We start from the raw sequence: 12,685 nt of genomic DNA, 5'->3' as shown, positions 1-12,685 counted from the left end.
GCCTGCCACACAGTTTTCAAAGACACTTTCAGTGGAACTGAAAGTATTATGTTCTAGTGATGATTTATCATCAGATCCACTCCCTCCCCAAAATATCCAGTTATGTCACCACATTTTTATACTTTTATGACAAATTCAGTTTGAGTTTATCTTGGGAACAGAAATGGGAGAATATCAATCTGAGAAATGGGGAGGTTGCTTGAAAGCATTTTGGTGTCTTTGTTGGAAACCTTTGACATTTTGCCATCTTGGTCCAGGCTAATGTAGCTCTATTTGAGGCATGCTGTAAAGAGAGGATTCAACAATTTGATGATAGTGGTTCTGATGAAGAAGATATTTGGGACGAAAAGGATATAACATTTTCTCAAGATGCACAAAATCGACACAGGTATGTTAACAGGGCTACACCGTTATTCACTTCTCCCTTGCTCAATCTCTCTTTCAAATGTCTGCCCCACCCCAGCTGCTGCCTTTCTTGCTCTTCCTCCTTCTCCCCAGCTGGCACCTTTCCAGCTGTTTCCCCTTTCCTCTAGCCACTGCTTTTCTAGTTCTTTCTCCTTCTCTCCAACTGCTGCCTTTTCTAGCTCTCTCTGCCCTTCCTGTAGCCGCTGACCCAGCCTCTGCCTTTCTAGCTCTTCATCCCCAAACCCCAGCTGCTGCCTTTCTAGCACCTTCCACTTCCCCTCACCGCTACCTTTCTAGCTTTTTGCCCTCCGCCCAACCCATTGCTTTTCTAGCTTTTCCCCTGCCCCTACCCGCTGCCTTTCTAGCCCTTCTCCCACCCACCCCCACCTGTTGTTGTCTTTCTAGCTCTTTTGCCTTCCCTCAGCTGCTGTTTTTCCTAGTTCATTACCACCCCAAACTCCAGCTACTGCCTTTCTAGTTCCCCCACACCACCTGCACTGCCTCTCTGGCTCTTCCCGCTTCCCCCGGCTGCTGCCTCTTGGGCTGTTCCTGCTGCCTCTCGGGCTCTTTTCGCTTCCCCCGGCCGCTGCCTCTCGGGCTTTTGCTGCCTCCCCCGGCTGCTGGCTCTTCTGGCTTCCCCTGCCTCCCCCGGCTGCTAGCTTCCCTCAGCTGCTCCCTCTCGGGCTCTTCCTGCCTCCCTTTGCTGCTGCCTCTTGGGCTGTACCCCCTTTGCCCAGCTGCTGGCTCTTCTGGCTTCCCCTGGTTGATGCCTCTCTTGCTCTTTCCTGTGTCCCTGCATGCTGCCTCTCCTCCTCTCCTTTTTTCCCCCCCACACAAAACAAACAGCCACTGCCCCCTCCCCCAACTGCTGCTTTTATGGTTCTCGCTCCTCCTTCCCACCTCCCCCCCCCCTCCCCCCTCCCCCCCCCCTCCCCCCCCCCCCCCCCCCCCCCCCCACCCCCTACCCAACCTTTACCAAGTTAGTTTCCTTATAATTGACAATCCCTCCATTTCTGTTTTGTGCAGAAGTTCAGGAAGTACAGACAGTGAAGAAAGTACAGATTCTGAAGATGAAGATGTGGATAAACGGAATAATTCATTTGTACCTGGGGCCTGTCCAGATGATAGAATGGAAGTGGACACAAATGATGGCAAGTAACAAACACTTGAATTATGGTTGATTTTAAAATGATCTGGGAGTTGTGAACTTAAATATTTGACATTAGCTTTTCTGGTTACAAAATCACTTTTGTAAATCATAAAGGTTCTCACTTTTTACCATGGAGATGCTTTAATATACAATATTACTTCAGTGAATTTGAACTGAGAGGAACTTGTTGTGGAATAAAACTGTTTTCTTGTTTTTACTCATATGACCAGGTTTTATTAGTTGAGGGAACTGTTTTATTTTGCCAATATCTGTAGCAACCATTCCCTGGTGTACTAGTTATACATACTTTGGAACCTCTGGGATACAAGATAAATACTTTCACTTAATATCAACAATGAAGTTATTTCTATTCTCCCTCTGGGCCTTTCTGACTGTATAAATTTGTGTGAGCTGGTACATAGCTTTATTTCTGTTAAGTTCTAGATCTAGGAAACAACATAATGAAGAAATAATAAACATGGATTGGATTGACACCAGTGTCACTGAGGTGTTGGAACAAATTTGTTGCCATTGAACTGTTGAATAGTGACAATGAACAGAATAGCTTGAATGTTATATCACACTCTCTTCATTAGAAACACTCTAGCTCTGGTGCATAATCTGTACCATATTAGCAAATCTTTGATGATCATAGAGGTGGTGCAGTTGTTTTTAAAAAATCTTTAGTTCTATTTTAAGTCTTATTCCCCTTGTTGGAAACACATAAATAAGGACAAGATTAAATTTGACTTCATCATTCTCTGTAATCATAAACCTGCTAAATTACATGATAAGCAATTGACACTTAGGTACAATACTGGAAACTTTGTCTTTTCCCGTTAATAAAGAACTAAGTGAATTGACTGTTTGTGTCAACATGGCATTGTTAAGAGATCTCTGGCACAGTTACCTGTATTGTTTTGTTAGTGGTATATGGAGACGAGCTTGAAGGGCAGTGGAGAAAGATAGAGAGATGTGTAGATGCAAGACTCCATAGTATTAAAGAATATTAGAAATAGGTGAGTTCTGACCTGAAATAGTTGTACTTGAGATGCTGGTGAATCCTGTATTAAATTCAAAGTCTAAACCTGTTAGATTGTTGGAGAGATTTGAAGAAACAATCTTGCTGGAAGCCCAAGAAATCTCAGTCCCGAAACAAGTCTTTGTAACACTACTTTGGAATTGTTGATCTTCCTATTTCTGTTAAGTATCTGGCTTGAGTTGCGAATGGTGCATGTCCAACGAATGTAGTAGAAAATCTGAGCTAAGAAATTTGGTTTAGATTATAAACCAATTATTTGATATATGAATTTTAAAAAGTTGTGGTCTGGTTACCTCAGTTGGCTAGTTTGAAATGCAGAGTGATGCCATCAACACTGGTTCAATTCCTATACTGCCTGAGGTTACCATGAAAAACCCTCCTCAACCTCTTCCCTTGCCTGAGGCATAATGATCCTCCAGTTAAACCAACACTAGTCCTCTCTCTCTAATGAGGTTAAAAACAATGACTGCAGATGCTGGAAACCAGATTCTGGATTAGTGGTGCTGAAAGAGCACAGCAGTTCAGGCAGCATCCAAGTAGCTTCGAAATCGATGTTTCGGGCAAAAGCCCTTCATCAGGAATCATCAGGATTCCTGATGAAGGGCTTTTGCCCGAAACGTCGATTTCGAAGCTACTTGGATGCTGCCTGAACTGCTGTGCTCTTCCAGCACCACTAATCCCCTCTCTCTAATGAGAGAGCAGCCTGGTCCTCTAGTACTATGGTGACTTGACTTTAATATCTTTAACTGAGTAGTTGTTAATTCCAAAAACAGCTACCCAAAGGCTTTATTTATAAAGTCTTGGAAACATCTTTTTTGTATGAATTCAAGTAATGATTGCCATGGATTGTTTAAAGCAAAAGATCGGTAAATGTTGAATTGATTTTACAGCCCCAGGATGGACTGCAAACTTTGAAGTGCCTATGGAAACAGCAAATATAACTACAGCAAATTCTAATGAAGCTACCTTGTGGAGTTCGGGTGACTCAGTGCCACAAGAAACTGGATGGGCTATGTTTTCTGATTTTTCATCTCAGTTAAGGTAATTAGTTCTGAATATCTAAATATTCTGTAGTGAGTTGTATTAATGCTTTGCTTCAACAACTTTTGGAGGTCAGTTATAAGCATAAAATATCAGGCCCTGAAATCCCTTCTGTAATATTTTACAATTAAACTTCTTGCATGCTTGTATAATCTTCTGAGATTACTTTTGATTTTGGTTTTGTTCTTTTACCAATTCCTGCTCTTTTACTGTGTGCTGTAATACTTATTGAAAGAAATTCAACCTCATTTACCAAGACTTTATCTAACCTGCCTTGTACCATTGTGATAAACATGATTTGTGCTACATTTCTTTGCTGGTACTGTTAGAGAAAATTTCAGAAAGTTTCTTGAACGTTAGAATAAAAGAAGATAATTTATTTAAATTAACTACATGAAGATGCAGATGTTTGAAAGTACTTACAAACTCCAGTTACAATCCAAGACCAGTTGTAAAAGAATCTGTCCCTTAATTGATGTAACAATCCCGATGTTGTCAGGGGACCATTTTGCACTGTTTCTCTTTTGGAGGCAGGTTATGAAATGAGAATGATAGCAAAAGTGCAATCTCTTACAAGACCAGACCAGACCAGCAAAATTATGTTATAGTTTGACTTGAGACCAGTTCTATTTTTTTGTTAAAAGAAGTCAGAATGTGAGACACCTAGGTCTTAAAAGAAAACAAAACCACAAGATTTGACAGGTTTGAACAAACGATTATAAACTATTAGGCAAACTTAGAACAGTAGTACAATTTACATTTTATTTGAACATCCAGAATTAATCTGAGATAAACCTCAGATTAATTGGGGGCGGCACGGTAGCTTAGTGGTTACCACTGCTGTCTCACAGCATCAAAGACCTGGGTTCGATTCCAGCCTCGGATGACTGTCTTTGTGGAGTTTGCACATTCTCCCTGTGTCTGTGTACAGGTTAGGTGAACTGGCCATGCTAAATTGCCTATAGTATTCCGGGATGTGTAGGTTAGGGATAAATGTAGGTAGTAGGGGAACGGATCTGGGTGGGTTACTCTTCAGAGGTTCGGTGTGGACTTGCTGGACCAAATGGCCTGTTTCCACACTCTACGGATTCTAAATATTAAACCTGGATAACAGATAAATTGTGGTGTCAAACCCCACAGAACACATGTCAGATAACAGATGTAGTCATGAGAGATCTTTTGGATTTCTCAGCAAGATCTTGGTGACACAGTGGGTCACTAAATCTCATTTAAACTTACCAAGGGCTTTCCAGTTCATTTCTCTTGAAGACCTGGCATTAGAACTGTCTCAAAAGCCACAGTCGTGCAATGCCTCAATAACTGCTCACATACTGTAGATTACACTTCTAATCAGTACTGTGATCCTGGATTTTGGAGACTACTCTCCACCACTACTCAGCCTTAATTTCAGCTTGGCTCCATATGGCTAGCTTCACAAGCTGGTACTAGCCCAGCATTTCTCCAAGCTCTGAGCTTGGTGAATGGCTCCAAGCAAATACTGTATGAGAGTTTCTTTGGCCTCATTTTCTGCTTCATTGGTCCATTAAGGGGTCACAGGTTTCTTCCAAGGCAATAAAATAAAACACAGCTGGAGATACAAAACAAACAAAAACAAAAATTGCTGGTGAAACTCAGCAGGTCAGGCACTACCTGTGCAGAGGGAAACAGAGTTAACATTTCAAGACCCGAGAGCCTTCATAGTTCTCAAATGTTAACTCTTTGCAGAAAAGCTCTATCTTTAGAAATCTCTAAACTTGAGAACTTGTTCATTTTATACTATTTGTCTCACTGTAAATCCATTGAAAAATGTATGTTTTTTAAAGAGGTGTAAAGAGGCTTTAGTGATGCAATAAGTTTGATTACTGTCCAAAAAAACCTGATCTTGCAACAATATTTTTATGTTTGCATAGTGTTAATTTACTTTAAAAGTAATCAGTTTTTTAATCATAAATGGTTACATTTTGTTTATTTCTGCTGGCTTAATTGTTTTATTGAGATTAAAATAATTTCCAAATTAACATCTGAAGGATAATTAATACTTTCCCATTTTGAGAGTACCTAAAGTACCTCAAAAGGCTCCTTCACCTGGGCACAGCCTTGATTTTGCATCAGACTCCAACTAATATCACACAAGGAAAATCCATGCATATGGATTACTAGATCCTTGTTAACTTTTTTGTTCTTGATCAGCAGTAAATATTGTCACCACTGCTGTCCCCAAAGTTCTGCCATGATTTTTATTTCTTGGGTGCATAACCAGGAAGTAATGTTTCTTCCAAGAACAGGAATAAACAAAAGCATTCCTCCTTCTCGCTCCAGGTTGGCAATTCTAGGGTTCTGAACCTCAATCTGCAATTTGTATATAGCTACAGCAAGTCCGAGTAGTGCTGTTGGGAAATATCTCCGCATGCCCTGAGTTGCAAAACTGATGGTGTGGATTCAGCTTCTGTTGCATTCCTTTGCTGATCAAATCCTACTTTACTGGAGTGTTTTGATTTTTATTTGCTGTTAGAGACATTCATGTAGGTGAGAAGTTAGAAATTGCATCCCTCCAAAGGAAAATTGCGCCAAGAATTCTCAAGGACTGGGGCCAGGATGGATTCCTATACCATGCAGTCCAAATGTTGTCGAGTCCAATATACAAATACAGATTCATATTTGTACTATCACAAGTTGTGTAAAGGTGTATGCAATGAGTAAATGACTATGACGCCTGTAAACTGAAATAAACTAAACATTTTTTGATTCAGCTCAAAGGATCCTTTGAGAAGTAGTTCCCCTGTTGAAATGGAAACCAGTGCAGATCCAGTGGATCCCCATCCCAATAACCTAACACATCCTGAAGGTAATTCTTCTTGTTGCAGGTGTTGAATTGCTAAGAAATTTTACAACATTTTTAAAAGTATCTGTAAACTGAAAAATGTGGTATTAGTAAGTAATCGTAGAATGGTTGTGTTATAAGGGCATAATTGTTTTTGCAAATTTATCATAATTTATTTGCTTTCATACTCTGTTCCTATTTATAAAGCCTAGGACCCTGTAAGCTTTATTAACCACACAGTCAACCTGCCTCACCATCTTCAGTGATTTCAAGTCCCTCTGCTCCTGCACTCAAAATTATATCCTTTATTTTGTTGATTCTTTGGAATTTGGGGGTTGCTGACAAGGCCAACATTTGTTGCTCATCCTTACTTGCATTTGAAATTAATGGTTTGCTTGGCCATTTGAGAGGGATGTTAAGAATCAAAATGTAGGGCCAGACCAGGAAAGTAGAGCAAATTTCCTTCCATAAAGGATGTTACTCAACCAAACAAGTTTTTTCCAACTATCACTAGGCCTAGCTTTACATTCTATATTATTATTAATTGAGTTTAAATTCTAGTTGTCATGGTTGTACTGGAACATGGCATTAGTCTGGAATTCTAAATTACTAGTCCAACAACAGTACCTGTACCTCCATGTTTTTCTAAATTGTTTTGTACATTGATCCACTGGAATAGCAGACTGGAAATCTGATTTCACTATTCTGAGTCATCATAAAAGGTAAAGATTTTATAAAAGTACACAAAAGGAGTGTTATGGGCAGAGAGAACAACTGGGAAGGCTTGTCAGGATTCAGTCCTCCTTGATCTTCCTTCTCTGGTGCTGGGACTCACTTTCACAGATTGACTGGTTCTCACTTAGAAATTCTCTGATTTCATGGGCAAAAGCCATTGCCTTCAGCAACTGATGAGAAATTAACTGGCTTTCTTCAGTCTTGAGCTTTGTTTTTATATGGAGAAAGTGAGGACTGCAGATACTGGAGATCAGAGCTGAAAAATGTGTTGCTGGAAAAGCGCAGCAGGTTAGGTAGCATCAAAGGAGCAGGAGAATCTTGTGGAGGTTCAGTGGCTTCTGACCAAGCATTCACATCCCCAGTGTGTTCACCTACTTAAAGAATCAAAGTTTTTTGCCAGGGCAAAGGTCGTTGTCTTTGAGAATTGGTCACCACTGCACAGACAAATCAGCTGCTACTTGCTGGTTGAATCTAATTTTATGCTCACTCCCTGGTTTCAGTGCATTTGCAACTAAGCCTCCTCTGCTTGAGCAAACAGCATTTAGTCTGTGTCAGTAATCTTTTAAAAAATGCAGTAATCCTTTATATAAACCCTTGTTTTTTTTTAAAACAGTCCTTTTCCCAATTAGCTTACAATTTAAAAAACATCCTCTTTACAACATCCTCTCTTCAGCTTTCCAGCTGAAATAAATTAATTCACCCTCTTTAAAATTCATCTGCTTGTCTGCCCGTCCCACATATGCCTTTTTGAAGTTTAACATTGTCCTCCTTGCAATTTGTGGTATTTCCAGATTTCTCATTTGCAAGTTTTGAAGTTGTGCCTTGAACACCCAGGTCCAGATCAGTAATGTGTATAAGGAAAAGCAGTTGACCAAACACTGACTCTTGAGAGATTCCCCCCACCCCACCTCCCTCCATTTAGCTTCCTTCAGTTTGAAAAATGAATGTTCACCACCACTCATTTGCTGTCACTCCATCAACTCCAATTCCTGCCTTATTCCATGAGCTGTAACTTTACTAACAAGCCTGCTTTATGGCGCATCATTTAAATTTACTTTGGAAGTCCACATATAGCAGATCAAATAATTAACTGTCATCCACTCTTTGTTATATCATAAAAAGACTCGTCAAATTAATTAAGCATTGTTTGCCCTAACTCAATTCATGCTGGATTTTCTCCATTTTCCATGTGACTTTCAATGTTGTCCCAAATATCATTTAAAAGCTCCTCTGTTATATTGTTGATATTGTTCTAAGAATCAGTCACTCCTTGGGGGATTCATTACCGTTGTCTTAGCATGTTTAAATCAGTGAAATACATTATAAGTTATAAAACGAATACTACAGCAGAACAACTGCACACCCAGCCTGATTGGTAGGCAGAGTTCCATCCTTGGATATAGGCAGCACCTGGAGTCTTGAAAGGTGAAGATTCCTAAAGGAAAGTATATGCAAAGAACATTACCCACCACCAAGATTAAGTGAACTGCGCTATGATTGCTTATCTCTTGCAGTCCTAGTGGTTTATCAACTTTGAACTCCAGGCAGCCTATCCAATACTCCTCTTTAACAATTTCTATATCAATTGGTCTAGCCTATTGTATTTACTGCAGTTTAGAAGAAATGACTTGATCAAAACAAACAAGATCCTGAGTCATCATGACAAAGTGGATTCGAAAAAGATGTTTCCTCCTGTTGAACACGTGGCTACAGGGATGGTGCAGGAGGGAGTGTTTTAGATACCTGGATAACTGGGACTCATTCTGGGGTAGATGGGACCTCTATAAACAGGATGGTCTACAACTGAACCAGAAGGGTACAAATATACTGGGCCGGAATTTGCTAATGCTCTTCACGAGGGTTTAAACTAATTCAACAGGGAGATGGGAACCTAAATTGTAGTTCCACTGTCCAGGAGGTTGAGTAGTAAGGTCAGAAATGAGGTTTCAAGGTCGCAAGAGTTCACTGGCAAGCAGGAAGGTGGATTGAAGTGTGTCTACTTCAACACTAGGAGCATCAAGAGTAAGGTGGTTGAACTTGCAGCAAGATTTTGTACCTGGGACTTCGATGTTGTGGTCATTTCAGAAACATGGATCGAGTTGGGACAGGAATGGTTGTTGCAGGTTCCGGGTTTTAGATGTTTCAAGAAGAACGGAGAAGATGGTAAAAGAGGGGGAGGTGTAGCATTGTTAATCAAGGACAGTACTTTGGTGGCAGAAAGGGCATTTGAGGATTTGTCTACTGAGGTAGTATGGGCTGAGGTTAGAAACAGGAAAGGAGAGGTCACCCTGTTGGGGAGTTTTGTTTAGACCTCTGAATAGTTCGAGATGTAAAGAAAAGGATCGCAAAGATGATTTTGGATAAGAGTGAAAGAAACAAGGGTAGTTGTTATATGGTCTTTAACTTTCCAAAAAGAAAATGTTGAGGAGATGACTGCAATACAGGCTATTAGACTAGATGGGATTGAGGTTTACGAGGAGGTGTTAGCAATTCTGGAGAGTGTGAAAATAGGTAAGTCCCCTGGGCCAGATGGGATTTATCCCAGGATTCTCTGGGAAGCCAGGGAGAAGATTGCAGAGCCTTTGGCTTTGATCTTTGTGTTATCATTGTCTATAGAAATAGTGCCAGAAGGCTGGAGGATAGCGAATGTTGTCCCTTTGATCAAGAATGGAGTAGAGAGAATCTTCGTAATTATAAACCAATGAGCCTTACTTTAGTTGTGGGTAAAGTGTTGGAAAAGGATGTAAGAGAGGATTTATAATCATCGAGGGAGGAATAAGTTGATTAGAGATGGTCAACACAGTTTTGTGAAGGATAGTTCTTTTTGAGATGGTGACCAAACAGGTTTATATGGGTAAAGCAGTTAATGTGGTGTATATAGATTTCAGTAAGGCATTTGATAAGGCTCCCCACAGGCTATTGCATAAAATACAGAGGCATAGGATTGGGGGTGATTTAGCGATCTGGATCAGAAATCGGCGAGCTGAAAGAAGATAGGATAGTGGTTGATGAGAAATATTTATCCTGGAGTTCAGTTACTAGTGGTGTACAGCAAGGATCTGTTTTGGGCCATTACTGTTTGTCAGTTTTATAAATGACCTAGGGGAGGGCATAGAAGAATGGGTTAGTAAATTTGCGGATGACATTAAGGTCGGTGGAGTTGTGGATATTGCTGAAGGCTGCAGAGCTGGGCTGAAGGTGGCAAATGGAGTCTAATGTGGAAAAGTGTGAGGTGATTCTCTTTGGAAGGAGCAATGGGAATGCAGAGTACTTGGCTAATGGTAAGATTCTTGGTAGTGTAGATGACACAGAGTGACCACTCAGCCCATTGTATCTATGGCAGTAGAGTCAAAATCAATTAGCAGTCCATTCTAATCCTAGCTTCTAGCATCTTGCTCATAGACTTGCAGGTTACAGCATTTCAATGCAGATTCAGCTAACGTTTAAGTTAGCTGATAATGATAGTGATTGATCCACCTTCAAGGATGCCAGTCCTGCTGGTATTTCCTCTTACATTATTGTGTGTATCATTTCACAGGCCCTCAACTATGTCTCTGTGCTGGCAACAGTATCTCAATTGTGTGTGTCATTCACATCCTTAATTCATCTGTTTTACCTAGCATTAAAGGAAGGCCATCTAGCCTTCCCATCTTTGAATTGCATCATGGCTGAACTCTGTCTGCCCCATTCCTCTACCTTATTATGCTAAATCCCGATTGTAATAATGCTCTGTGTCCTGTCCCATTGCCAAACTTGTTTAAACTCCTTACAACAGCACTTGCAAATCTATCTGAAAACATAATGATTCCATTTGATTTAGTTGCAGGCTGCCCCATGTGTACAGGTTCTACCTTGCCCAGAAATAGACTCCGTAATCCAGAAAATGTAAGATTCTCCCTCCTGCACCAAGCCATTCACTAGCACATGGCACCTGGAGTAATCCAGAGGTTACAACCTTGGAGGTCCTGCCCTTTAGTTGACTGCCTAGCTCCGTGAGTTCTTGATGCATGTGCCATCGTTCATTCTACCAATATCGTGTACAATGACCTCTGACTTCTCACCCTCCCCTTTCACTTGTCATCCATCATCGTGAATCTATTATTTAAGGCCATTTTAGAAAGCCAAGTACATTATATTTGCATCACTCTTATCTGCCTTTAGGTAGTTATGATAATTCCCTAACTTAACAAAAACTGAAAGAACTGTGGATGCTGGAAATCAGAAACAAAAACAAAAATTGCTGGAAAAGTTCAGCAGAACCAAGGAAGGGTCACTGGACCCAAAACGTTGACTCTGATTTATTTCCGCAGATGCTGCCAGACCTGATGAACGTTTCCAGCAATTTCTGCTTTTGTATCTTCACTATCCCTCTGGCATAATTCCCTTTTTTATTTGTACTACATTGTATAATGTAGTAGTGCCTCTGCAGTCTCTTCCCCGACTACTTTTTATGCTTGCCTATAATCCTTCCGGATCAGGGCGTTTATCTTAAATTTGATTAATCATGATTTTTTTTTGTTTTTAAGTGAAAGAAAATTTGATTATTTGGAGGAAGGAAATCTAAAACTCAATACAAATGTTAACATTTGCATTATTAGGGTCTTTTTTTTCAGTGCATCTACTCTTCAGCATGTTCTTTCAGTAAAAGCTTGGCTAATCTGACAGCGTAGATACTGTTTAGAAAAAAAATAACGTGAAACCTTACAACATTTTGCGATGTGTGAGATAAAAGTCAATTAAGTTTTTAAATATGATGTCTACATAACTTGCCTAGTTGTGGAATTTTTTAACTGATTCTATCTTCAAATTGCAGATTTTGTTGCCACCTCTCAGCTTGTCTGTAAGGAGCAAACAGCAGTGTCAACTGCATTAAATGTAGAATGCGCCTTGTTTGGAGAAGAAGAAGAGGTGGTTACAGACCAAATAACGGAGACAGTTACAAATGGCTCTATGAAAGAAACAGTCAGCCTTACTGTAGATGCCAAAACTGAAACTGCTGTGTTTAAAAGGTAGGTTGACCAAATTCCATCAGAATATTGATAGTTCAATCTTTTTTTTTCTAGCTTTTTTAAAAAAATGTAGCTGAATTCCATTCCAGCATTATGGTTTGGGGTATTTTGTGATTTATTTGGCTTCTCAGTGATGGTTGATGCACTTCATTGATAGTAATATTTGGGCTCAAAGTTACTGGCATGACATGGGGGGGGCGGGGGGGGGGGAATTCTGATCATCAATCCTATTTATGCATCTCCTAATTTTATAGATTTCTATCAAGTCTTCCTTGAGTCTCCACCGGTCCAGAGCAAACAATCCCGGTTTTTCTATTCTGTCCTTGGAGCTTGTACCCTCTTAAACCAGGCAGCATCCTAATAAACCTCTTCTGCACCCTTTCCAAAGCCTCCACATCCTTCCTATAATGTGGCAACGGGAATTGAACACAATGCTCTAAGTGTGGCCTAACCAAATTCTTATAAAGCTGCAATATGAAACC

The 12,685-nt window shown here is 40.2% G+C and overlaps 1 protein-coding gene across 6 annotated transcripts in view; it reads left to right on the top strand.

Annotated features, from left to right (window-relative positions):
- Nucleotides 1–12,685, top strand: part of LOC140493615 (serine/threonine-protein phosphatase 6 regulatory subunit 3-like) — a 135,984-nt gene that overhangs the window by 100,465 nt on the left and 22,834 nt on the right. For all 6 annotated transcript variants that reach the window (XM_072592245.1, XM_072592248.1, XM_072592247.1 and 3 more), the window contains 5 exons: nt 258–388; nt 1,432–1,556; nt 3,488–3,638; nt 6,389–6,483; nt 12,008–12,203. In XM_072592245.1, coding sequence (XP_072448346.1) covers nt 258–388; nt 1,432–1,556; nt 3,488–3,638; nt 6,389–6,483; nt 12,008–12,203 — 698 coding nt within the window. The remainder of the gene's footprint in view (nt 1–257; nt 389–1,431; nt 1,557–3,487; nt 3,639–6,388; nt 6,484–12,007; nt 12,204–12,685) is intronic.

This window comes from Chiloscyllium punctatum, chromosome 22, assembly GCF_047496795.1.
Source record: "Chiloscyllium punctatum isolate Juve2018m chromosome 22, sChiPun1.3, whole genome shotgun sequence".
NCBI classification, from domain to species: domain Eukaryota; kingdom Metazoa; phylum Chordata; class Chondrichthyes; order Orectolobiformes; family Hemiscylliidae; genus Chiloscyllium; species Chiloscyllium punctatum.
The sequence above is the reverse complement of the archived record's forward strand: the minus strand, read 5'-3'. Positions and strand labels throughout refer to the sequence as shown.